The 26,356-nt window shown below is 53.7% G+C and overlaps 2 protein-coding genes across 10 annotated transcripts in view; both read right to left on the reverse strand.

Annotated features, from left to right (window-relative positions):
* Nucleotides 1-203: 203 nt before the first annotated feature.
* PTCH2 (patched 2) lies at nucleotides 204-16,940 on the reverse strand. Of its 8 annotated transcripts, none has more exons than XM_034651262.1 (22): nucleotides 15,099-16,938; nucleotides 14,476-14,668; nucleotides 8,965-9,154; nucleotides 8,789-8,858; nucleotides 8,511-8,602; nucleotides 7,719-7,914; nucleotides 7,037-7,158; nucleotides 6,744-6,891; nucleotides 6,554-6,664; nucleotides 6,289-6,444; nucleotides 6,112-6,204; nucleotides 5,425-5,550; nucleotides 5,213-5,331; nucleotides 4,760-5,108; nucleotides 4,285-4,597; nucleotides 4,052-4,194; nucleotides 3,785-3,965; nucleotides 3,344-3,624; nucleotides 3,096-3,233; nucleotides 1,808-1,950; nucleotides 1,627-1,726; nucleotides 204-1,213 (listed from the first exon to the last, which is right to left on the reverse strand). In XM_034651262.1, exons 1-22 carry the CDS (start codon nucleotides 15,168-15,170, stop codon nucleotides 947-949), a joined length of 3,603 nt encoding a protein of 1,200 aa, XP_034507153.1. In that variant the 5' UTR covers nucleotides 15,171-16,938; the 3' UTR covers nucleotides 204-946. The 8 variants fall into 8 exon arrangements, with proteins under 8 accessions (XP_034507153.1, XP_034507145.1, XP_034507159.1 ...); XM_034651254.1 differs by having other exon boundaries at nucleotides 6,533-6,664; nucleotides 15,099-15,170; XM_034651275.1 differs by having other exon boundaries at nucleotides 1,080-1,341; nucleotides 6,533-6,664; nucleotides 15,099-16,939.
* A 5,309-nt stretch (nucleotides 16,941-22,249) lies between these two features.
* The window catches only part of EIF2B3 (eukaryotic translation initiation factor 2B subunit gamma), a 124,711-nt gene continuing 120,604 nt past the window's right edge, over nucleotides 22,250-26,356 (reverse strand). For both annotated transcript variants that reach the window (XM_034651399.1, XM_034651392.1), the window contains exon 12: nucleotides 22,250-22,455. In XM_034651399.1, coding sequence (XP_034507290.1) covers nucleotides 22,403-22,455 — 53 coding nt within the window. In that variant the 3' untranslated portion in view covers nucleotides 22,250-22,402. The remainder of the gene's footprint in view (nucleotides 22,456-26,356) is intronic.

Raw genomic sequence — 26,356 nt, forward strand, 5'->3', positions numbered from 1 at the left:
TGGCCCGGTCCTGCCCTTTCTCACACTGTGCACTTGGCCCGGTCCTGCCCTTTCTCACACTGTGCACTTGGCCCGGTCCTATCCTTTCCTACACTGTGCACTTGGCCCGGTCCTATCCTTTCCTACACTGCGCACTTGGCCCGGTCCTGCCCTCTCTCACACTGTGCACTTGGCCCGGTCCTGCCCTTTCTCACACTGTGCACTTGGCCCGGTCCTGCCGCCAGCGATGCGACCGACATGCTCGCTGAACATCGTCTTCACTGGCCAGGTGAATGAATAGACCAAAATTGTGTGACAAAAATTTAGCACCGGGGCCTTTCCCTCCCAGGACTAGCGTAGCCCCAGGAACTTAGACCATAACACTCTATACTTGCAAACCCCCATTTGTTCAAAAGAAAACCGCCAAAGTCATTTGAGATGAGTTCATATAGAATATATTTCACTCTTTAAAAATAAAACTTTCAGCGTAGCTAACATCTATACAAACTACAAAAATAAACATCTTCATATAAATAATTTATGTGGTAGGATGTGGGCAGAGATACAGACAGCCCACTCAGGAGTTACCCAGCGTGGGGGCCAGGCCTCGCAAAGGGTGCTAGAGGACCCCTCCGTCTTGGTCTGCGAGGGGCCAGTGGCACAGGGCGGGCTGGGGAGAAGAGGGCCGTACGGCAGCCTGAACCGCCGGCTTCTCCCCGCAGCCGCACTCGCCCCGGCACACAGAACCCGGCGTGCAAGGCCGCTCGAGCCCAGAGGCTGGTGGTTTCATATGACAGCAGGGAGGTCTGTGACGGCTGAGGCAGGGGACGGATGTGGCAGGGGACGGATGCAGGCAGACAGCAGCAGTGGGGCTCTCCGGGTGTCCGTCCTGCATTCAGTAACCCACCCATTGCTTCCCAGTGACTTCCTGTGGCCCAAGCAGGGTCTCCATGCTTCAGGGGCTCTTTCACCCAGTGGCTGGATACGGGCCCCTAGAACTGAGGTTGCTGGAGCTGCTGGCAGCTGGTGTGGCAACAGGGGACCACGTGGCCTCATCAGAGGCTGGGTGGATGTAGGCACCAGGCAGTGGGGGTGGGTGGAGGGCCACTGTCATGGAGGTAGTCACTCTGGCAAAGCTCTGGGGCAGGGTGGGGGACAACCCCCACCTGAGCCCTCCTTCCCGTGGAGCTGGGGGGCTGAGGACCTCCGGGCTTTCCTTGTACATCTGTACCACCTGGGGGAGACACCGGTCCCAGTGAGCCCAGGGGTCCCAGGACCTCAGTCCCCTTCAGCAGCTCACCGGTGCATCACCATGATTGTTGGGAAGCTGTGGCCCTTGTTGGCTTCCAGAAGGATCCAGAGCTGACAAGGGACAGGGTGTCAAGTCCTAGGACAAACCCTGCACCTTGCTCTGGACCCTAAACGCTAAGGTGGGTCCCATAAAAAAGCCAGGAAAGCTGAGGGGCAGGGACATGGTGTTTGGGCAAAGGGAGAGGCTGCCACCTTGATCTCATGGGGAGGGTCCTTGTGAGTTGAGTCCTGTCTTTTGGCCACTGAGGAGACTTTTTTCCTGGCTCTGTCTCTTCCCTTGCCTGTCCCACCCCATCCTCTGGGCCAGGGGCAGGGGCAGGGGGAGGGTGAGGTCACCTCAGGTGGGGGGCCCAGGATGGACAGCAGCACAGGCAGCAGCACGAGCCCATGGAGGAGGCCCAGGAGGGTGAGCACCGTTAGCACCACGAAAAAGTACCTGTGTGGGGGCAGCTGGTCAGCCTGGGTGGCCCCTGTGGCCAGCGCACGCGGGCCAGGCCGCCCCGCCCAGCCCTCCTACCTTATGATGAAGTCGAAGTTGGACCCAGCAAGCATGAGCAGACCCAGCAGTGTGGAGACGGCCCCATCGGTCACTGGAGCAAACGTGTGTTCCAGGGCGCAGGCGGCCCGCAGGTTCCGGCTGCCCTGGGTGGTCAGGAAGCCCTGTGGGGACAGAGGGGCCCTGTGGCTGCTCCTTGGCCGGCCATGCCCCCGACTTCTCATCTGTCCCTAGGGCTCACGGGTCGGGTGAACTGAGTTGGGAACTGTCCAGGAAGTACGCATGAGTCTACTAGGTAACACTGTGTGCGGTGAGACACAGAGAGAAGTCCAGAGTAGCTGTTTTTGTAAATAAATGCAGCCACACCCACCATTTACACATTATTGTCTGTGGCTGCTTCAGTGCTCCGATGGCAGGACCCCGACGGAGACTCTGACCTGCCAGCCTAAGATATTTACTGTCTGGCTCTTGACACAGTTTGCTGGCCCGGCCCAGAAGTCCAGGAGGACGACACTGGAGTGGTTAGTTACTTGCTAGGATGAGATTTCAGAGGATTTCTATTCTTTCTTTGTATGTGTCCGCATGCTGACTTTTCCCCACTCCACGGAGTGTATATGGTTCTTGTCCTCAGGACAGGGCTATTGTGGGGGGAAAGGAAGGGAGCCGTTTGCAGGGTCTAGCCAGGCTCGTGTCGGTGCTGCCAGCTGGTCTGCAGCCCCCACACCGCGCTCACTCCTCCTCTGCCAGAGAGCCCGGAGCTTTGGGAGAGGCCGAGACGCTCTGTCTTGCAAGAATCCCTCTTTTACCCACGCTGCCATCCAGCTACCGTCCCATTGCTCTGATCCCTTCACAGGAAAACCATCCAAAAATTACTCATTCCCATTTTCTCACCTTTCACTCTGTCTCCATTTTGGTCAGGCCTTTGTCCCCTCCTCTCCGCTGAAATGGCTGCTTATTTATTTGTTTATATGTTTATTATTTCTCTCTACACTGTAGAATAAAACCTTCTTGAAGGTAATGTCTGTCTGTATTGCTATCGTATCCCCAATTCTTTTTTTTTAAGTTTGTGTATTTAAGTAATCTCTGTACCCAACGTGGGGCTTGAACTCATGTCCCTGAGATCAAGAGTCACATGCTCTACCAACTGAGCCAGCCAGGCACCCCTATATCCCCAATTTTTTTGGGGGGGTGCCCGAACACGGACTCGAAACCAATTCTTAGATAGTACTTAGCACAGAGTAGGCGCTTGATAAATATTTGTTGACTACTGACTTGGCTGGTCCACCCCTCCCCCAGTGCCTGTGCTCACCAGAGCCACGTGGACTGTGAACTCAACACCAATGCCCACAGAGGCCACAAGGATCACCACGGGGACAGCACTCAGTTTGATGCCCAGGAAACCCATGACGCCAAAGAGCTCCACAGTCATCATCGCCAGGACCAGTACCTGGGGAAGGCAGGGCTCACCCAGGGCTCCTGGGAGAAGGGACGATGGGCAGGGCGGGGCAGGGGCAGGGAGCCACGGGTCTCTCTGGCCTCATCCCTGCAAGGACTCACTATGAGGCCAGCCGTCCAGGGGTTGAGCAGCAGCAGGGCACAGACGAGGAAAGTGCATACCAGCAGGATGCAGATAGCCAGCAGGAAGTAGTGCCGCAGGCCCAGATACTGCTCCCAGAAGAGGAAGGGGGAGCCGCTGGGGTAGGCACGCACCCCGGCCCGGCCTGCCTCGGCGCACGCTGCCCGGGCCCCCTCGATGGCCTCCACGAAGTCCGCGGTCTTCTGGAGGCCACGCAGTAGGAAGGGGAACTGGGCAAATTCCAGGGGCTGGGCTGCTGGGACTGCAGAGGGTAGGGGGTAGCAGGGAAGGGAGGGGGGTGGCCAGTGAGCACGGGGGGAGCAGTGGGCAGGGCCTTAGGACAGGGCCTGTGTGGGCCCAGGCTGAGGCTCTCGCTGGGCTCCCTGCCAGCACCCTCCGACCCAACGTCTGCCGGGACTCACTGCGAAGGTTCTCCCCGGTGGTGTCGTACTTGTCGTGCAGCCACTCGGGAGGCGGGGGGTAGAAGTTGGCTTGTGAGGCTGCCAGGCCCAGCGGGTCACTGCTCACCCACATGGTCAGCCCCACATAGAAGAGCTCAGGTGGAATCAGCCCCTCCTTATCTACTAGCTTCCTTGTGGTCAGCTGCAGAGCAGAGAGGGCTGAAGGTCTGGGCCCGTGAGGCCTAGGGCCCGTCTGTGCCTCCCGACCCTTCCAGCCCCCCTTCCAACCTGGCTGAAATCCAGAGGCTCTTGGGTGTCCCCGGTCTGGATGAGCAGCTTGTAGGCCAGGGCCCCATCCTCGGAGCCGTTGCGGCACGAGTGGCGGCTAATGCGCCCGGAAGCCCAGTCCTGGTCAAATGCAGCCTGGATTCCTAGGGGAGAAGAAGGGAGGGAGCATCAGCCTGCGGCCCCAGGGGCTCCGGCCTGCAGCAGCCCTCCCCGCCAGCTGCCTTGCCTCTCACCCTGTAGCCAGTTCCGGTAATAGTGCAGCCAGGTGCGGGGCGCCTGGGTGGCAGGTGGGGGCAGCACGGCCTTGAGAGAACTGAAGCGCTGGTGCAGATCAAAGAGGGCGCGTTGGGAGTGGGCGTAGTCAAAGCCACCCTGTGTCACCAGGGCCACCTCGTACAGGGAGAAGTACCTGAGCTGGGCGCTCAGGAAGGCGTGCTCCTTGGTGCCCCGGGGCACCACATCCGTCAGGGCCAGCCCGTCCTGCACCAAGGTTGCTCCGTAGAGGCTCAGACCCAGAAGAGCCCCAAACAGCACCAGCACCGTGGCCTGTGGGAAACGGCAACTAAGCTGGAGGCCCGGGGATGTCCGTGCCCCCCACCCCCCACCCAGTGCTCGGGGGTGGGCTCAGCCCTCTGCCCTTCTTGGGGCCCAGAGACACCTAAGCCTCTGGCCTGGCTCACCGCGACTTCTCCAGTCCCGGAGTCTTACCTTGCTGTGTGACTGGAGCAGCACGGGTGCAAACTGATAGCGGGCGAAATGGGCAAGATTCCAGCAGGCACAGGGCAGGGAACTGCAGGTCGCCTTTTGCCTGGGCCCCTCCCCTTGGCCTAGGAGGTCCCGTGTGGACCCTCCTGGGCTGAAGAGCTCAGAGCCCAGCGGGTCGGAAGGTGGGGACACCAGGTGGGCTCGGGGAGGCAGGATGGTGACGACATGCTGGCTGCTGGCTTCACAGTGGGCGAAGGCTTGGACTGTGGCAGTCAGGTGGGCAATGCCCACGGGTACTGTCCTGTCCCCTATCTCCTGGGGCAGAATCTGAATCACCCGTGCAGAGCAGGGGCTGCAAGAGGCGGAGAGGAGGGACGACAGGTGTGTGGGAATGCTGGTGAAGGGACGGGGCGGGAAGGGGCCAGGGCGGTAAGGGGGGGCGCCCAGGGACGGTACCTAGAGAAGCAGCAGAGCACGTCGAGGCGCTGGCAGTGGCGCCGGAGCAGGTCCAGGCTGAGGACCGCCGGGAAGACCAGCAGCACGGCCGCAAAGTTGCAGCCGACCACGATGGCTGCCTGGGGGATGGACAGGAGGGACACAAAGGCTGGATGAAGCAGGCCCTCAGCTTCATGCTCGCCCGGAGCCTGGGCCCTTTCCTGAGGCCTCACCTGCAAGGAGAAGGCCCGCAGTGCAGGGATGGGAACGAGGGCGGCCATGAAGAAGGCAACCATGTGGTTGATGGACGTGAGCGCGACACTGGTCCCCGTGCGCTGCAGGCACTCGCCTGTGCGCTCCTGCGGGGACAGGGGAGGAGCCGTGGGTCCTCAGGGTAGAGCGAAGGGGAGACTTGGGAGCTCAGGATGGCAGAGGAGACAATAACCACGTGGAGGCTCATGCTTACAGAGTACCACACATGCGTCACGCACACTGTTCTGAGCATTCAGATGGAGTTATCCCCAATCCTCACAACGCCCTCACGACACAAGCACCATTGTCAGCCCTGTTTACAGGTGAGGAAACTGAGGCACAGACAAGTTAATTACCAGCCTCAGGTCACATAAGCCAAGAGGCTCTTTTTTTTTTTTTTTTTTTTTTTTAAATTTTTTTTTTTTGGGNGAGAGTGAGACCGAGCGTGACCAGGGGGCAGGGGCAGAGGGAGAGACTCTCAAGCAGACTCCCCACTGAGTGCAGAGCCCAACACCAGGCTCGATCCCAGGACCCTGAGATCATGACCTGAGCTGAAATCAAGAGTCGGACGTTCAACCAACTGAGCCACCCAGGCGCCCCAGCCAAGAGGCTCTTAACCCTATGCCGAGCTGCTTCAGACGAGCCCGGGCTGGAGGATGAGGCCTCACCTGGAGAGGGGTGCCAGGGGGAGCCTCTGTGAAGGCATGTGCCAGCAGAAATATGTCATCCACACCAATGCCCAGTGCCAAGAAGGGCAGCACCTGGAGGGGCACAGGGGTGGGTAGCTGGAGGAACTGAGTAGCCTGGACTGCGGGCCCCGAGTCCGCCCTGGAGTCCAGGTGTACCTGGGTAGTGGCAGCATTGAAGGCGATGCCAAGCAGGGCGCAGAGCCCGAGGCCCGAGGCCACTGCCAGGGCTACCAGCAGCACCCCTGCAAGGCCCACCGCACCCTGGGACTGGGCGCAGTCCCAGCGCAGCATCGTCACACAGGCGTAGGCTAGCTGCGGAGAGAGAGGGCACAGGCTTGCACGGCGGTTCCCGAGGGGCACTGGGGGGAGGGTGGGGCAGGGTGCCAACAGCGGGACCCACCATGAGCAGATAGCCTCCTACCACGCGGGCAGCGCTGACTTCAGAGAAAGCGCGCAGGATGTCGTCCAGGGTGGTGGAGGAAAAGGCGTGGATCTGCTGGGACGAGTTCTGAGGCAGCGCCTCCTGAGCCAGCTGGGGAGACAGGGCGGATGTGAGGGGCGGGAGGAGGGCGCGGCCTCGGGGCGGCGCCCTGGCCCCGCTGCCCTCTGACCTGCACGAAGCGCCGCTGCCAGGCCTGCAGCACCGTGCTGGCCTGCTCCTCGCTCCAGCCGATGTCGTGCGTCTGGTAGTCGCCTCGGAAGTGCTCGTACAGCTGGCGGGGACTCATGAGCAGGAAGGTGCTCTGCAGGGCCTCTGCCCTGGCGGGGGGAGAGGAGGGCCGGGGGTCAGAGCCGGCCCGAGCACCCGACGGCCGCTGAATCGGGGGTCTTGCTGGCGCTGCCTGGAATCAGAGTGTGGATTCCCATGCTGGGGCCCCCTTGTCAGCCCCCAGGGAGGCCTTACCTCAGCAGCTGTCCTTGGGGGTCTCTGGCTATGCCCCCCAGCAGCAATTCCTCCTGCCAGTGCATGAACTTGTGGGAAAAGCCGTGGCAGCCCCCACTCAGCTCCTGAGCCACACTGGGAGCCTGGAGGGGGGCAGGAAGGGGGCTTATTGTTCAAGGCCCTGGGCTGGTACCTCCAGGAACCACGCCCGCCGTGGGGCTCTGTAGCCTGACTGTAGGTAACTATGTTCCGGAGCCTCTCGCTTACTCTGAAAGTGAACAGCGATTGTTCTGCAGAGAGGAGGCCACAAGGGGAAGCAGAGGCCTGGCAATGGGCTTCTGGGAAGAGCTGGAATAACTTTGGTGGGTTTTGGAAAAAGGTTCACATTCACAGGGCCACAGAGACACTCTGGAAACTAGGTATGATACTTGTGCTTAGCTCGTTTGTCCTCAGTTTCTCTGTACAAGTCCATTTGGATAAAGTCCAGCGTTTCTGGCCTTAGAAAAGCACAAAGGGAGTCACAAACCGCGTGAGGGTTCCTTAGAAGAACTGAATGGGAAGGGAAGAGTCTAGGTCCCTAGCACAGTGGGGGCAGGGTAACAGTGTCCAGGAAATGAGAGGCAAAGCACAGAACAGAGGAACATATGAGGAGGGGAAAGGGAAGGAAAACAGCCTTTCTCTGGCAAACCTGGCTGGCACCCACCTGCTTGCTGTGATGGTTAGGGGCACTAGGTGGGCAGTGGGGGTCGTCAGGGTGCAGACAGGGCCGCCCCACATAGGCCCGGCCCACCTGGGCCTTGTCGAGCAGCTCCCGGAAGCCCTCGAGGGAGGCAAAGGGGCCCAGTTCTGCCAGCAGCTGCTCTGGGTCCAGGTTGGTCCACTGAATGTCAGGACGGCCGCTGAGGGGAGAGCCCGTGGTTGGTGAGGATAAAGGATCAATTCCCACCCCCAAAATGTTGCTGGGGACCCCTGCTGTACCCCACCCTTCTCCCAGCGGCTCATTAATCCCTCCATGCGGAGGGTCTGCAATGCCCAGCCTCCCGGAACTCGCAGGCTGCACCGGCCCACCAGGCGGCTGCACTGAGACGGATGGGATGACGGTCAGTACTTAATACATGGAAAAGGCTCAGAAAAGCCCCACGAAGCCCCTTCCCGAACCGTCTACCTTTGGTTCTACTACATAACCACGTGGCACCTGCCTCTCACAGGTTTTCCTTCTGGCCTGCGCGACAGCTCACCTCATACCTGGCTAGCTCTCCTGGGCAAAGTTGCTTTCTGGGGCTCTTTTTTTCTCTTTGTTCCATCTAAATAAGACAAGTCTGCCTTTCCTTCAGGGGCAAGGAGTAGGGGGATGTGGAGAGAGCCGTGGGGCAGCCTGTGCGCTGACCCCGGCCGAACAGGTGGCTTAGGCCCTTGGTAAGCTTTTGATCATCCTCTTTATTCCCACCCCCTGTCCTGCGGGGGGCAGTCCCGGCCTAGCTGCGGCGGCACTCACGGCAAGTAGGCAGAGCCCCCTTGGAGTTTGGCTCCCTCCCAGAAGCAGTCGAGGGGGGTGAGGATCACGCATGGAAACAGCTTCTCAATCATCTGCCGGGGACATCCCAGGCCACGTCAGTCCTGCCCCTGGGCTCCTTTCTCCACAATCTCTGTACGATGCCCTCTGTAACCCCCCACTCCCAACCTGCAACCTCCCCATCTCTCAGAGCCCCATCCCCTCCTTGCAGAAAAGGTTCCCCCTTGACCCAGTCTCAAAGAACAGCCCCGGATACTCACCCGCTCAATCATTCCATTTTCAATCAGGGGAATTCCTGACTTGTAGCAGATTTTGTTCAAATCCCAGGACCTGAAACGGCCAGGGCACAAGAGATCAGCAGAAGAGGGGGCTTCCCACGCCAGCCCTGCCACCGCATGCCTCACTCCCAGCTGCTCAGGGACTCAGCCAGACTCACTTTCCATAGAGTGATACTTGCACTTTACTGGCGGTGAGGGCTGCCTGGAGGTGGAGGCTAAGTGCCTCAGGTGTGAGGATATTCTCCCCTTCCTGGCGTGGGGTCTGTATCAACATCTGGGAGGTGTATGCAGCCTCCTCCCCCAGCTTCTCCTTGGTGTAATGCAACTCCTGGCTCACCCGGCTGCCCACTGCCAGAGCAGAGAGAGAAAGCTGGGGGAAAAGAGCCTTGGTGGATCAGGGCTCTGGGGATGTGGGACCCTCGCCCTCTGAGGCCTCCCAGGACAAGTGGGAGAATTGCTTCGAGAGGAGCCCCTGCTTTCCCCCTGATGGTCATGCTGACTCCCCAGGCTCCTGGCACGCTGGTTAGAACCTGGAGCTTTGCTGGAAGTGAGAGACCCCAGCTGGATGGCTGTACGGAATTCTTGTGTGGTCTAAGATTTAAATATGAATCAGGTTGGCTCGGTGTGGGGCAAATTACTTCAGAATGAGAGGTCGGTATGAGTTGCGGCAGGCAGGGCTGGGGTTATGGAGGTATCTGGTAAGGGAGCCCTCACTCAGCCCCTCTGTGCTCTGGTGAGGAAGACGGGGGTGGGGGTGGGGACGGGGGACAAATGGGATCATTAGGGAGGCTGCCATTGGGAGGGTCTCCCCAAAGAACAGGTGTAGTGCTTGGGCTGGCTCCTAGGTCAGGTTGTCTCAGGCAGTGCTTTCTAGCCATGTATCTTTTTGCAAATTGTTATGCCAAGAGGGTAGGGATGGGAGTGTCTGGTAATAATGGCCCTGTGATGGCACAGGCGAGGGGGACGATCGGACAGCCTTTCAGTGTGGTGCAGTCAACATGCTGCTTCTAGTCATGTGAGAAGTACCTGGGATCACCTGTTAGAGGTGACGTCAATGTGGGCCAAGGGGAAGAAAGGGTTCCAGATCCCAGATCTCACTGTCCCGGCAACAGGGAGGCCCAGTGCCAGGCCTGCCTTTGTCTCCTTGATCTCGGCACCCCTCAAGTCCTGCATTGTGCTGGCTACAGAGTCATGCTCTGTCACTGGGGCCTGGGGGTGGGCGGGCAGGGGTGCTATGAGGGGATATGGCCTGACTGGGGTTTGGAGGAGGGCAAGGGCAGGGCCAAACCACTGCTGAGGCTTTACGGAGTTGGTCTGGTCTTAGGCCCAGCTCTGCTGCTGCGTGTGCCAGGCCTCTTCCTGTTGGGTCCCTGCCACCCCTGGGGCCCATACGTACATCTTCTCTGAGACTCCAGCCCCACCTGCGAGCGTCATGCTCCCCAACCTCTTTTTCAAACCCATATAATCTCCTCACTCATGAGAGCCGCACACCCTGATAACCCCCAGCACGGACTTAGCCATATATGCTCACACTTCCCCGCTCAAATCACACTCCGGGCCCTCCCTTGAGAATACAGTCCCACAGAGCCACGCTGTGCACGTCCACTTCTTTCTCCCTTCTCTGACTCCCCGCTCCTCCCCCAGGCTGTACTGCAGTGTTCGTTTCCCCAGGCTTAGGCCAGAGCTGCCACAAGGAGGGGCCGGAGGGGACAGAAATAAGCTCCTCCTAGTAAGTGAGTTTGCTGAGGGAGGGAGGCACAGGGGAAGGAGGGAACCCAGAAAGAGCTATCAAGAAAGCAAGAGAAAGACAGACTGAAAATGTAAAGTAAAACATCAAAGAAAGAATCCTCAGAAAAAAACGCGGCAAAGAAAAAAGTAAATCTTGGCTGAGACCAATGACGGTGATAGACATGAGGACAGATGAACTGGGACGCACTGTGTGGGCAAGGAGAGATAGCGGGTGTAAGGCAGAGCCTAGAGGCTCTGGACACACCTGGCTTTGAGCCTGGGCTCTGACATTTAGTCTGTGCTCGGGACAAATACTCTCTCTGCCCTCATTTTCCTCATCTGTCAAACGGGGACAGGGCTTACCTTGGTGGAACTAGAATCAGTGTAGGCAAAGTACTTAGGAAACTGCCCAGCATAAAGTAGGAACAGATAAGGCATTATTATTTAATAGCTGCTGGGAAAGAGATTCTGGGACAGAAAAATGAGAAAGAATTGGAGTAAAAAAGACTGAGTGGGGAGGAAGGAGGAGAACAGCGCAAGGAGACACTAAAATCAACACATCTGTTAAAAACTTTCGAACCTTTACAGAAAAGAGACTATAACTTGTTAGCCGGCATGGAAAATGAACCCACCTTATAGGTAATCCTACAATGGTAATATATATNAGACTGAGTGGGGAGGAAGGAGGAGAACAGCGGAAGGAGACACTAAAATCAACACATCTGTTAAAAACTTTCGAACCTTTACAGAAAGGAGACTATAACTTGTTAGCCGGCATGGAAAATGAACCCACCTTATAGGTAATCCTACAATGGTAATATATATAATCCTATATTATAGGTAATAGGAATTAAAACAGCAATAAATCACCATCTATCAATTTAGCAAAAATAAAAATAATGATAGCCCTCATTGCTGGCTTAAAGGAGTGCACTCTAACCAGAGTGTAATTTGGTATGATATTTGGAGAGAAGCAATATTGTAATATACATCAGACCCTGAGAAATGTTCATAATCTTTGGTCCAGAAATTTTACATGTAAGGGGCTGTAAGCTACTGTAGTGATGTAGGCTTTCTCTGAGTGAACTGGGAGCCATGGTAGGGTTTTGAGCATAGAAGTGGGATGACCTGACTTTTTCATCACCTAACAATACATTCTGCAGCTGAGCCGTGAAGAATAGGGACCGGCCAAGGGAAGAAGTCAGGAAAGGCATTCTGGACCAAGTATGTGTAGGGAACTGTCAAAGGCTCAGAACTGCTGAGTGAGGCAGAGACAATGCCAGAGAAGAAATCAAGAGTTAGGTTGCGGGGGGCCTAGCATGTGTGGTAAGGAGCTGGAACTTGATTCTGGAGACTCCCCAGAACCCCGTAATAGCGGTGGAAGGGATCTAAGCAGGGGACCAACTTGGCCAGATTTAGATACGCCACAGGAGGGCAGTGTGGAGGCAGATTAGAAGGTAAGTCCTGCAAGATTGGTCACTTCTCTAGTAGACTTTAGACTTTGTTGGCCATCCTGAGAGGCCCAGTGATTCAGGGAAGCTGGATCCCTCCCCAGCTTCAGGGGGTGAAATCTGATTAGTCAATCACAGTGATTCCACTGCCTTTGCCAAGTAAAGGGTTTAGGCATTGGATGCTCCGTAGTTCTTGGCAAAGTGACCGAATGGGAAGTCGGCTGGGGGGCTTCTGGTAAACTTTTCCCTCACTTCCAAAAAGGCACCACTGCAGGAGCCACTTGGGACAAGGAGGTGATAAGCCTGAGGACAAAAGCCCAACATGCTGAAGAAGGCAGAGGAGAAAGGAAGAACCTGGGTCTTGCTGACGTCCTTAGGTCGCTGAATTAACCATCTGGCAACTTCTTTACTCTCTACTACAGATTTCTTGTTCTTCCTTCCTTCCTCCGGCCCTCCTTTCCTTTTTTTCTCTTTATGTGGCTAAAAGCATATTAAATGATATAATCAGAGTGCACTACCAGAGACGGAGAAAGGCCTCAACTAGAGCAATGGCCACACGGGTGGGAAGCAGGGGTCTGTTATGAGAGAAGTTAAGAAAGAAGAATTTGCTGGTTTAGTAACCAGTTGGGGAAGCGAGAAGAACTGAGGCTGACTCCCCAGGTTTCAGCCTTGGGTTTTTGAGTGGATAGTGGTTCCACCAACTGATAGATTCCACCTGCCTTCTAGATACATGTCCCTTGTTTTCAGGGACAGCTCCAGTTTCAAGCCATCTCTATCATTGTTCCTGTAAGTACTAGTTGGGCTACAATGTTGTGAGTTTTTGTTTGTTTGTTTGTTTGTTTTTTAATTTTAGAGATGAATCTATCTCTGAGCCTTCTGGTTTTAAAATTGATCAGGAAGGACGAGTCACATTCCGTCTCTCACCATGGCAAAGCTGGAGGGGACCCTGAACTCTGATAGCCAGTGTCCTGCTTCTTTCTTTGCTTTCTGTATTAGCAAAACAGGAAAGGAATAGAGACCGCTCTTCAGTGCTCCCCTTGATCAGCTCCTCATTGCCTAGGGCATTGCTGGGAGAAGCCTCAAGTGCAGATGTACAGAGAAGAGATCAGGCCAGGGTCCCTGCTTTTGCCTCACCCCAGCCCTAGCCGATACGGGACACAGCAGTATGCAGAAATAAAGGAAAAAGCCCTAGGAATTGGCCACCACCCTTTTACATCACCCCTCCACAAACAGCAGCAAAGATCTGGTGGGACCTAGCCTGTCCTGGGCTGGAGTGTAGGAGAGAGGATGAGGAACATGGAGGTTCGAGCAATGTTTAGATGGGAAAGATCTGGGAAATGAAGAAAGAGGAAGAGAGGGGAGACAGCTTCTATTGTGGCAGGAAATCCAACAGTCATTTAGGACCACCCAGGCTGCAGTGGTGTGGGTGGGGGTATGTGTATGTTCATGTATGCACATGTGTGTCCTGGGGCTGGGGGCAGGCAGGCAGGCACAGAGAAACATCTGCTCTGGACCCCAGGGCTGGCCTAGAGTGCGCATGTGTGCGTGAGCCTGCAGAGGGCGAGGGCAGGGTGGGGATGGGGTGTGGGAGCCCAACAGGCAGGCAGGCAGCCTCCGAGAAACATCTGCTCTGCATCCTAGGGCTTGCCAGCATTTGGAATAACTCAAGGGTGTGAGACTGTAACCTGGCCCTGCCTTTGGGTGTGGGCCAGGGCTGGGGGAGGTTTGGGGGGACCCACAAATGCAAATTTCCCAGGAAAGAACGGAGGAGAGTTTGACTCTATTGAAGGGCCAGCACATGAAACCAGACCCCAGGATAGGAGAGTTATGCCAAAAGTATTAATAAGAAATCATTTTTATCTAATGCTTCCATTAGGAAGTGAGCATTTGGGTGTGTCTGATCTTGCTGTTGCCTCAAAGTGTAGACCCCACGCCACTTTTTTCCTACTAAATGATTGCAGGGGGCCTCGGTGCACGGCGCTCGAGGTGCATGGGACCTCTCCATGGTGGTCTGCTAGATGATTTACTCAGTTTCCCCAGCCCAGTTTTAATTTTCTTGATTCTCCTGTTCAGGTGTGATCTCTCCCTGCCTTCTCTTATTCAAATAATCATATTCTGCTCTATATTCTATTGTTTATTATATTCTAGTACATATTTCAGTCTCCTCGCTACTGAAAGATTTTGGTTGCCTTTGCAAACCCTGCCATGCAGTAAAAAATGCAAATAAAAAATTGGTAATAATTGCTAAACAAACACACACCAACTCACAGATAACTATTCTGTATACCTGTTCACAGGACTCCATCATCTGCAGATGTCCATTTACAGGTGTGAGAGGGAGCACTGCTCCCAAATGCCCAGGGTGTGGCAGGCAGGTACCCTCTCCAGACCCAGGGCCGAGCCTACTAGAACACAATAGCCAGCTCCTCGCCCTGCTTTTGTCTTGGGCTCACCATACCCAAGCAGCTATGACTGGTGTCCACAACTCACCTTCCACCCAGAGCTGTTCTAGGTCTGTCTCAATGACGGCCACGCGGAGACCCAGTGCCAGGGCTCCAAAGGCCAACAGGCCCAGGAAGAGCACTTTCCCACAGTGTCTCTGGATCCCGCAGCCCAGAGAGAAGAGCAGGCCCTGGAAGTATGCACGAAGCCAGAGTGGAGCCTTCAGGCTCCCAGCTAGGGTCTGGGATGGAAAGAGAAGCGTCAGGCAGGTATCAGGGCAACAATGCATGAAATCCTCCCCTTTTCTCTTTCTGTGCACCCTCTTCTTGGTTTCTGGATGCAGGACAGGTAGAATTTACACAGACACAGGCCCAGACATGGAAAAGATTTAACTCTATTCCCCCATCCCAGTACGTACCCGAGGAAGGCACGGATCCCTTTCTGAGAGTAGGATGTACAAAGGCACACATCCGTTCTCAGGTGGACGGAGGTGAAACCCAGACACACTCTCACCGGCCAGATGCCGAGAAGATGCAGGCGCACACACACACACCCTTAAGGGGTGGGCTATAACCCTGCGCTTTAGAGACATCATACCTTGCAGAGTGACAGACCTGGGGGTCTCTAGACCTGGTTCCAATCCTTCTCCCTCTGGCTTCCCATCCACTCACCTGGGGTGATGCGGCTCGAGCTGGGGGTGTATAGCCAGGGGGCAGCTCCTGGAGTGGCGGCGGCCGAGCCATGCCGGCGGGGATGGGGGGCGCGGGCGCCCCCAACCCGCGTTATCTGGGATTCTCCATAAGCTGGCCTGGTACCCCGGTACCGCGGAGCCCGGCGTCGGGATTCAGTGGGGCAGCTTAGGTGCGGCGTGGGTGAGGGTAGGGTGCTGGTGTGCAGCAGCGGCTGCGATCGGGGACGAGCGCAGGGCGGTGCGGGTGCCTGACTCGGTCCCGCGTGCAGGCGGAGCTGCCGGCCCGCGACGGCCCGCGACGGCCCGCGACGCCCCGCGCGGCTAGAGGTGGGGAACGCAGTGAGGAGGAGGCGTCCTTGGCTCCAGAAAAAGGGAGCGGCCCGGGAGGACGCCCTCCCATTGGCTGAGGGGTCCGCAAATTACCCGGAGCCGCGCGGCCGGATCAGCTGCTAGGCGACGGCGCCGCGGGTGGGGGCGGGGCAGGAGACCACCCAGGCAGGGCCACCCCACGCCTCGCTTCCCGGGCCGCCCGCGGGGCCCTCGGGGAGGAGCAGGGAGGGAGATCCCGGGGAGGCACGGCGCTGGCCAAGCATAAGCCAGGAGACGCTAATGCTGAGAAAAGGTATCTGCTGGCCGACCCACCCAATACCCAGACTTCACTCTTCTCTGCCTCCATTCTTGCCCCTTTCAGTCCACTCTCCACCGAGGCCAGAGTCATCTCTCTAAAATGCAAATCTGATGATAGTTCCAAAACACAAAGCCCATTTGGAGCACGGAGCCCTGCATGATCTAACTAAAGGCTTCTCTCCCACAATTCTTTACGTTCACTCAGTGTTCCTTCCAGCCGTAGAGAGTTAGATGTAATTTCCTAAAGGCACCATGCTATTCCAGGCGTTTCTGCTGTGGCCCTGTTACCTTGGAAGACAGCCTTCAAAACTGAACATGAGCCAATCACCCCTCTTTGAAGCCTTCTTTGATTCACACCTCCCTCCTGACAGTTGCTTCTTTCATTGTGCTCCTTGTAACACACTATTTATTATTGCATTTATAACACAACTTATGTACTTGAAAGTCTGCCTCCCTCACTAGACAATAAGTAGGTGCTCAGTAATGGTTGAGTGAGTCACTGAGAGTTGCAGAAACCAGGGTGGAAAGGACTGGAAACAGGGAATAGATCCTTTATTAAATTTTCGTCAACTGTCCTGAGTGCTGTTTCTGCTGGGTTTCTGAATTATTAACCCTGAGTGTCAGAGGAGGGTAAAAATCAATATTCTAACATGTAAGGTTTGGGAAAGAGAAAAAGAAATCTCCAATAAACTTATTACTCTAACACAACTACTACTATCTCTGGCCAATTTCTTGGTCAGTTCTTCCAGACTTGTTTATCATTACATCATTAACATTTCATGTTACTACATAGTCTTTGTATCAATCATTCGGAGAATGTCCTTAGGACAGATTCCCAGAAGTGAGGGTGTTGGGTCAAAGTATGAACATTTTTATGGCTCTTGCTACACATTGCCAGATTGCTTTTTGAAAACGTGTCAATTAACATTATTTCCAGAGCCTCCGTCCTGTGGAAGGGGAAATTTTAGGTGGAGAGGATGAACACCTAACAGGTTTGCCACATCTCTTGGTCCATTCATCCAGCAAAATGCCTATGGAGGAATTAATATATTCATGATGCTTTTGGCCAAGTAGTAACCACACATTAAAGCAGCATATGTGCATACACTTTCTTCTTCCCTGTTTTTTTTTTTTTAAAGGTTTTTATTTATTAATTTGAGAGAGAGAGAGAGAGCCAGGAAGAGAGGGAACACAAGCAGGGGGAGTGGGAGAGGAAGAAGCAGGCTCCCAGCGGAGGAGCCTGATGTGGGGCTCGATTCCCAGAACGCCAGGATCACGCCCTGAGCTGAAGGCAGACGCTTAACGACTGAGCCACCCAGGCTCCCCTTCCCTGTTATCCTGTTCTGGATAAAGAAAGTGTATCCTCAGCATCTGGGGAAGATGGTGGAATAGGAGGATCCAAGAAAGTGTACCCTCAGGGGTGTATGGGTGGCTCAGTCGGCTAAGCATCTGCCTTTGGCTCAGGTCATGATCCCAGAGTCCTGGGATCAAGCCCCGCTTCAGGCTTCTCCCTCTCCCTCTGCTGCTCCCCTGCTCATGCTTTCTCTTGCTCTCTCTCCTGCTCTCTGTCAAATTAATAAAATCTTTAAGGAAAAAAAAAGTGTCCCCTCAGCAATTCTCTGGCTATAGAAATAGCCTCTAAACTAGCTGTATGGGCCCCTGGATTGCTCTTGGGGCTGCAGTTGAGTATGGCTGGGTACCCAAGCAGACAGACTTTGCTGTAAGTAGCTCTTGGGACCTCCTTCCCTCTAACCAGACTCTGCAAGACAAAAGTCCGTGGATAAAGATTTGTAACCGTCTGGGCCTTGGGACTCTGCTTCTACCACAGGCCCCCCATTACTAACAACTGTGGTGAAGTCCAGCATTTCTGTGGATGCTTCCAGGGCAGGGCTTGCCTGCTGGGAAAATTTCTTGCCAAAGTCCAAAGACCCAGTGCGGGAGAAGCTGGTCTGCAGTTCTAACCATCCCAACCCGGGGCCTAGTGCCCTCTGGCTGCTACAAGCTCCAGGATGACCTTTCTCTTCCCCAACAAAGTGATTTCCCGAGTGCGGCTGAGCTCAGCCAGGGCAAGCTAAAGCCACAGACCCCAGGGACCAGAAGGGGAAGTAGAAGGTCCTCTTTTCTCTCTACAAGCAGCCCGTTTCAGTGTGGAACAGCCTGGTTCAGTGTCACTTCCACTGGATCTGGGAATGTGTCTTGGGCTCAAATCAGAGAAGCTCTCCAAGGAATAACAAAAGAGAAAAGCAATCTAATTAATTAATTATCACCAAGCAGTAAATCTAATTACTGACTGAGACAACTATCCCTTAAGGTCTGCGACGTGTCCACCCCTTTGCTAAGCTCTGATTTGCCAGGTACCTGCTTTTTCCAAGTTTATAGCCTAATGGGGAGCACAGAGACCACAGGGGAAACCACTGCAAGCTGGAATACTCAGGGAAGTTTAAGTTAGAAGGATTGGATGGGAGAGGTGGGAAGAGTACCAGATCAAAAAGAAGACATCGTTCAAGGTCTGCTTATGAGAGCTTGGGCAAGTCACATGACCTCTGACACTGACATAAAGATTAAATGAGATAATATATGTGGCTGAGGAACAGTGCCAGGAAAAGTGAGGTGAAACAGACACACACAGACACACACACAGACACACACACACACACAGACACACACAGTGTTGGAATGTGACCAGCGGGGCTTCAGGGTAGCGTCCATGTGAGAGGAACTAGGGCGGGTCTTCTTTCCTTGGCATTCCCCCAGGCTTCTCACTCATGCTTGGGGCTGGCTTCCGTTATCTGGGCCCAGCAGAGTCAGTAACCCTGAGATGTGGAAGAGGGAAGCAGGGAGCCCTCGCACCACCAACCCCCCTACTCCCCCTGCCACCCATTATGTTTAATGGCCAAGCCTGAGACTATATGCCCCTTCCCTGTAGGCAGCTTTAGGCCAATAGCACCTGTCAAGTCTCTAGTGTCAGAGGCTGCAACCAGAGACCAGAAAATGGCCTTTTACCTTGAAGGTGGAGTAAGAAGAGAGGCTGGGAATCAAAGCAGAATCCTCCCATTTGTCCATACCAGAAAAGCCCCTGATGCAGTCCTTCTGGGTGGTGGCAGATGACTCAGGTCGAGGACAAGGCATCCTGGCTTCAGGTAGAATGTGTTCTCCTGCCCAGCCTCTTTCCTTCCCTGTGAGCTCCATCAGAGCTGAGCTTTCTAGACCTTGTGTCTGGGTGGTCCTTCCCACACCCACTCCCTCTTCCTCAGACACATTTAACTATTTAGAAAGCAGCATACAAAGGCCTGGCTTATGTACCTCCTTAGGGGTAGGGATGTCTGTGGATAAAGAATGTATGCTTTCTGCAGTTCTCTGGAAATAGAAGCAGCTTATAAACTAGGCTGTGCAGGCCCCTAGATTGCTCTTGGGGCTCTAGCTGAAGACAATTCCCCATGACCCCCCTCTCCGCCACCTCCGTGGATGGGAGCGGGCTAGGAAGAGTAATGCGGTGAAGGACTGGGAAGAAGTTCAGCCTCTGGAGTTGGAAAAAAGCTTGGTGGGCAGTCCTGGCAGTCAGTCCCCTCACTGGCTCGGGAGCTCTTGCCAGCCTGTGGGGTGAGGTGTTACTGGGGGAGGGGTTCCTGGAATAGTAGACATCAAATTTTGTCTGACCTGGCAAGCTCCCAGAACTCCAGGTGTTGTTGCTCAACACCTCCCCAGAGTCCTCCCTGATTGGTACTGAAAGCCCCCTTCCTTCTCCCCTCCACTTCCCTCAGGGAGCATCCCCGGGAGAGGCGGCGCGGGTCACTCCTTTACCTGCCTGGCTCTTCTGGCTTGCGTCCTGTGGAGAGGTGGCCGGCCAGTGGAAATTCAGTTGCTCACTATATTTTAGATATATTCAAACTCTCTGTAGCTGCTGCCAAAAGGAAACAAAAATGGTCCCTGCCTTCTGGCAAACAAATAGAGCAAAAAGAGAAATGAAAGCATCTTGGGCACCCAGTCAGTCCCGGTGTGGCTGGAGACAATAGCAGCAGTGTCCTGGGCTGGGGGCTATTCCCGGCTGGGACTTAAACTTCATGAGGCCTTCCCCTGGGAAACTCTTACCTGTCCTGTTTTCTCCAGCTCCCTCCTTTGCTTGGAGCAGGGTTGCCCATGGGCTTGTGCAAGGGAAGACAGAGGAGAGGTCCTTCCTCTACCTTACTGTCAGGGATTCCAAGAGCTCTTCAGGGCATATCAGGAAGGGGTACGGGAAGGCTCTGGGCCAGTTTAATCAATCCCTTCTCTTGCCTCACTACCTCCTTCCAAACCTATCCAGTTCCATCTCCTTTCTGTTGACAAGGAGCAGTCTTTTGACCCCTCAGGCCACCGAGATCCCAAGGGTCAGAAAGCTGAGAGAGGGGACAGAACTTGAGAACAGGATGAGCCTTTGCAAGTTATCCAGTGCAACTTCCCCATTTTGCAGATGTGGAAACACGGGGACAGAGGAGAGGCAGTGACTCGGCCAAAGCCAAGCAACATTCTGGAGGGCAGGTCTTCTTCCAGCCTGTGTCACCTGGGCTCCCCAGACTTCACTTCATTTCCAAAGGGGACCACCCGGGGCACTGCCACAGCTCTTTACTCCCGCCTCCCCCGCCTGCCCTGCAGTCCTCTCTCTTTCAACCACTTCTGCTGCGCCATTTCGGCTCCTGTCTGATGAGGGCAAACTTTCAGGAACCTTGTCTCCACCAGTGGGAGGAATGTGGAGCTCCAGAGCTCCCAAGAAGGTGGGTGGAGGTGGAGATCCCCCAGGGTAGGAATGCCCATCTAGTCTCTCACAAGTTCAATGAAAACGGCACTAAGATTCAGGCGAGATTACTCCAATGAACTTGAGAGACTTCGGATTTTTGAAGCAACGTAGAAACCAGTATTTCAAATCATTCTTTATAATTACTGCCACCCACAGTGAGCACATCAAGGGAAACCTTTACTTTGATAATTCTAGGAGGTGAAATCTCACCCCAGGAACCACTTTTATCTTCCACCAAACACCTGCAGGTTGTAAAGTGGTGCAGGGAGAGGCAAGAGTGTTTGGGAGTGGGGGAGGTAAAGGAAGGTGGACAGGATTCCAGAAGGGCTATGAGTATGGAAATCTCACTTCTTAATTATCTGAAGCAGGAGAGGCAGTATAATTAGGATATAAAGAAGTGCAGCTGGAGAAGAGTCAGAAAGAATTTCAAATCATGATATAGGCCCCTGGCTCTTACTTACCAGGTTGAATAGACTTTAGACTCCTGACTAAAGGGAGGTGAGAAGGAGTCTGTCTGGTTTCATAGATCATGACTTTCTTTTATTTTTATTTATTTATTTTAAAAAAGATTTTGTTTACCTGTGAGAGAGAGAGAGAGAGAGAGGGAGGGAGGGAGAGAGAACACTCAGAAGGCAGGCAGAGCAGTGGCAGAGGGAGATGGAGAAGCAGCCTCCCCGCTGAGCAGGGAGCCTGACACAGGGCTTAACCACCAGGACCCTGGGATCATGACCCGAGCCCAAGATAGAAGCCTAACTGACTGGGAGGCGCCTGGGTAGCGCAGTCATTAGGCATCTGCCTTCGGGTCAGAGCGTGATCCCGGTGTTCCGGGATCGAGTCCCACATCAGGCTCCTCCGCTGGGAGCCTGCTTCTTCCTCTCCCAGGCATCTGCCTTCGGGTCAGAGCGTGATCCTGGTGTTCCGGGATCGAGTCCCACATCAGGCTCCTCCGCTGGGAGCCTGCTTCTTCCTCTCCCACTCCCCTGCTGTGTTTTCCCTCTCTCGCTGGCTGTCTCTCTGTCATATAAATAAAAATAAAATCTTAAAAAAAAAAAGAAAGAAGCCTAACTGACTGAGCCACCCAGGCGCCCCACGGCTTTCTTATTGCTCATGCCTCCGCTAAGAACAGTGGAGTTAGGCTTGATGCCTATGCCAGGGCTGCCTCCTGCCTATTTTAACTCTCCAAAAGACAACAGCTGACCTGGAAAAACTGACTAGTGACTGGGAAGTAGGGAGTGAATGGCAGGTGAGGCCGGGGGTGGGGACGCGGCAGGGCTGGTAACAGAGTGGTAAGTCCTGCACTCAGGACTGGGGGCCAGGCCGCCCAAATCGGTAGCTGGAGAAGGAGCACCACGAACGGAGGTGGCATTGCCAGCAGTCAGGCCTATGGGTCTAGAAACCCTGATTAGGGTCAGGAAGTGAAGTACTTCCAGGTCCTTTTACATGGAAGATGCTTTTATGGACGAGGCTGGGCCAGCCAGTCAGAAAGCAGTCCTCCTAAGAGCTCTAGCCTGCTGCCCCTGCCTGATAACCACAGTACACAAGAGCCAGGCCGCTGTGTCGTACCCTGTTCTACACACGGGCTCTAGGTGGCTTTTACCATGTGACTCTGCATCCTTGGAGCTCGGGACTGCTTCACAAGTCTCTGGCATACCTTTGGGAGCATCCCCACTCCCCTTTTTAAAGTTTATTTAAATAAATTCTACACCCAACGTGGGGCTTGAACTCACAACCCCGAAATCAAGAGCCCCATGTTCTACCGACTGAGCCAGCCAGGTGCCCCACGGGAGCTCTTCTTTATTGGGAAATAAATACAGAGACAAACGGGTGGGCCAGCCAACATCTGTAGTTCTGAGGGCCAAGCGAAAGGAGTCTGACTTGCTCAGAACTCAGATCTCCATGAGCTGGTCACTCCCCACGATCACCTCGTTCACTCGTTTGGCTACAAAAGAAAAGAAAAAAGTTGTTTGAGAACAGGCAGTAAAGGTGTCATTTCAAACCAAATTATTTCTAATTTCTGTGCTCATAAACATTTATTTGTCTCCTGTGTGGCTCTGCTCTTGAGAAGGTCTTGGGCATACAACTTGCCAAAGGGATTATAGGAGAGACAGCATTTTCCCACACAGGAGGGGAACTGGATGGGTCTTAAAGGATGAATAGAGTTTTTTCAGGCAGTGCAGTGTATCAAAGGGAAGGCATTCCAGGCTCCTGGAACAACATGAGCAAAGGTATAAAGGTACAAGGAAGGGGAACATGAAATACTGTGGTGTGGCCATATGGTAGGGCGTGGAGGGAAAAGGGTGAGAAGCAATGACACCACACAGTTAAATGGAGATATCCAAAGAAGAAAGCGTGATCTTCACGTGTAACATGGAAATAGTACCACCTACTGCATAGAGCTGTTGTGCAAATTCAATGACTTAAAGAATCCTCAAGCGCTGGATAAGCAGTGGCCATTATTTCGTAAAGTCCAAAACATGGCCCCCCATGACCCGATCCTTGCCGACCTCTCCAGCTTCGTGTTCCACCATTCTCCAATTACACCTACAATCCATACTATTTTGTAGCTCTAGACCTCTGCACAGGCTGTTCCCTCTGTCTAGAATGCCTTTCTTGCCCCTCATCCCATCACGCTCTTGCCCTAAATGCCCTAATCAAGCACCCCCACCATTAGTGGTGCCTTCCCTTCCGAACTGTTTCCTGCTTTGTGAAAACACTACCTGATACATACCTCTGTCTCTACATCATTATCTCATTCTCCTGCACTTCCCTGTAAGAATCTCAAGGCTAGGGCCAGTGTATTTATGTTCATACCCGTATTTAGCACAGCTACTGGCACTGGAAAGATTTCAGAGGTCCCGGGTGGTGACGGGGATAGGGTGTGATTATTAAGTGGAGAGCGAAAGTAAAGTTGAAAGGAGATGAGGGTTGGTAAGAGTGGAGAGGCTCAGAGAATGTTTAGAAGGAGTGAAGAGGAAGACTATGAGCCCTCAATATATTTAGGGGAGCACCATGGAAGTTGGCCAGTGATGGGCTAAAAGGTAAGAAGAGGGTTAGTTTTTTTGGGATAAGAGCTATAGAATGGAGGCAGTGAACCAACCGGTCTGAAAGGGGAACCAGGGGCATATTATCTACTTCTTGCCTGGAGGTATGGGGCACATGCAGGAGACGGGAGATTTCTCCCGCCCTCTATTGGCTCAGACAGAAAGAGCTGACCAGCCGGCTGAAAATGGATTCTTTCTGGGCAAGCTTCCCATGGCTTCTAAGGATCCAACATGTTTCTTGTCACACTGGGGAGCCCGAACGTGACCCTGATCGGGAAGGCAGCAATTCTGGCTCTCCTGAGGTTCTACTTCAGCCTCCGAAGGCTTTGGTGCAGCAAAATGGAGAGCCCTGATGATGGGACCAATCTGAGAGAGACGTGTTTGGGTTTGTTCATATGGCCCATAGGCTGGAGCCTCTGAGGGGGTTTCTGACTGCAGCTTTGGAGACCTTAAGAATTCAGACATGTCTTCCATTCTACCCACCTTTTCAGCTTTGTTTCTTGCTATATCTCCTTTGTACCCTATATTCTAGATTTTGCAAATGATTTGCGGTTTCCGAACACATCAGATTGTTTTTGCCTTCAAGTGCTTGGTTACATGGTTCCCCTTTGCTTGAGAGGTACTTCCCTTCGTGTATTTGATAAATAGCCCAAAAGTTCAAGATTTAGCATGAATTCCTTCCTTGGGCCAGAACTGACCAATTTCTCTTTTATGTCCTTAATTAACCCTGTCAGTCTCCGGAGACTGTCTCCTCATCATACCTAAGAAACTTTTGTATAATTATTTCTTACTTGTCTGTCTCTGTACTGGGGGCAGTTGGGCAGCAAGAGGCAAATCTTACTCATCTTCACACCTCTAGGGTAGAAGAGAGGAGGCAATAAGTTTGTTGAGTGTGTGTGTGTTTTGGGGGTTATGTGAGAGTACAGATGTAGGAAAAGAAGCATATAAAGCAGAGAAGGCCCCCAACCTCTTTGCTAGAGTATAAGGGACACATCTGGTGCATTACAGCAAGGGTGCTCAGGGACCCAGAGCATCCTTGGGCCTCTCTCTCTAACTTCCTCTATAGGAACAGAAAACTAGGTCTTGGACAGAGGCAAACTCAGAGAAGAAAAGGATAAGAAAGAGACGAAGAAAACGTGCCAATGCGGGGGAAAAAAAAGACCTTCTGAGTCAAAAGGACTTGAGCTCTAATTGGACTTTGAGCAGATTATTTCATGTCTTTGGGCTTTAGTTTCCTGATCAAGTGGGGGATTCTATAAGATGACTGAGAGAAAGAGCCTGGCATGGTGCTTTGGTCAGTATTAAACAGAAGTTACAGGGGCGCCTGGGTGGCATAGCGGTTGGGTGTCTGCCTTCGGCTCAGGGCGTGATCCCGGCGTTATGGGATCGAGCCCCACATCAGGCTCCTCTGCTGGAAGCCTGCTTCTTCCTCTCCCACTCCCCCTGCTTGTGTTCCCTCTCTCGCTGGCTGTCTCTGTCAAATAAATAAAAANGAGAGAAAGAGCCTGGCATGGTGCTTTGGTATTAAACAGAAGTTACAGAATGGGTCTGGGGCTGGCCTGTAGTCCTGTCCTAGGAGTGGATCCTTTTTATGCTTCATAACCATCTGTTTTCTTCGGTGAAAGGAATGGGAAGGAGGCCCAGATACTGCTCAGGCTGTTAAATTCCCTAGGGCTGGGGATGGTCCTGGAGTGCGACTGTCAGTCAGAATCTACCCTTGAGATAAGACTGACCAGAAAAAAACGAAGGAAATACTTCTTTGGCTGGCTTCTTAGGGCGCTTCCAAAAGCTCCGTTTTACCCTTTATCTCTCTACAGCCACGAGTCAGCCTCATCAACTCCTATCTAGATTCTGAAATTTATTCTTCTCTCACTCAGTCTCTCCCTAGTTTCCAGAGATACTGGGCTGTTCTGAAGACAGTCTCAGTTCTAAGTAACACTCTACTTGGCCCCCAGTGCTCCAGACCAGAAGGGCAATGGGGTGTCTGGCTGGGGCAGACAATGCTTTCTTCTGCTCTGCCAGGTCCAAATAAACACCTGAGCCTTCTTTGCCTTGCTCTACCCACCTTCCCCTCTACCTTCTGGTCTGCTCTTGGCCTGGGGGGAGAAGCCCTGCTCATTGGGATTCAGGGAAAAGAGACTAGATCTGGCGTTTTGGGGACGGATGTATTTTCATGGAGATTCTGTAAGGTGGAGGAAACCTGGAGGGAAGCAACAAGCCGTACTANTGTAAGGTGGAGGAAACCTGGAGGGAAGCAACAAGCCGTATTAGTTCTCCTTGGCTAGGGCTGGAAGCAAGTTCCAGTAAACAATGGAAAAGTTCTGGGCTGGAATCAGGTTGAGAAAGATCCTAAGATCCTAAGGATCCTTCCCTGAGAGTACAAAGGGAGGCTACTAAGTTGAGGAGAAACCAATGGGATAGAAGAGAATGACAAGCTGCGTATGGAAAGCCGCACTGCTGGGAAGCTGGGAAGGATTCCTGCTGGCCAGGACTTGACCTATATGCCTCTCAGGTCTACTTTCATGGGCACAGGACTGATCACTGTGGTCACAGGGAAGAGATTCAAGTCATCTCACTGACAATAAGAAGAGACTCACATAAAGTCTCCAATTAGAGTCTCCAGGTTTTGACTTTGTTGGCTGTGGCTCTTCCACTGGCTTGAGCAGGAGGTCAAACTGCCTGCCAGGATTTTTGCCAGAGATAATCTCATTAACTGAGCGTGATGGGGTGGGGGTGAGAAAACCCAGAGCTTTGTTAGAAAATGGTTTGTTCTGCTGGTAGTGCTAGAAGAGGACAGAG

The sequence above is a fragment of the Ailuropoda melanoleuca genome, chromosome 2 (assembly GCF_002007445.2).
Source record: "Ailuropoda melanoleuca isolate Jingjing chromosome 2, ASM200744v2, whole genome shotgun sequence".
Taxonomy (NCBI): Eukaryota; Metazoa; Chordata; class Mammalia; order Carnivora; family Ursidae; genus Ailuropoda; species Ailuropoda melanoleuca.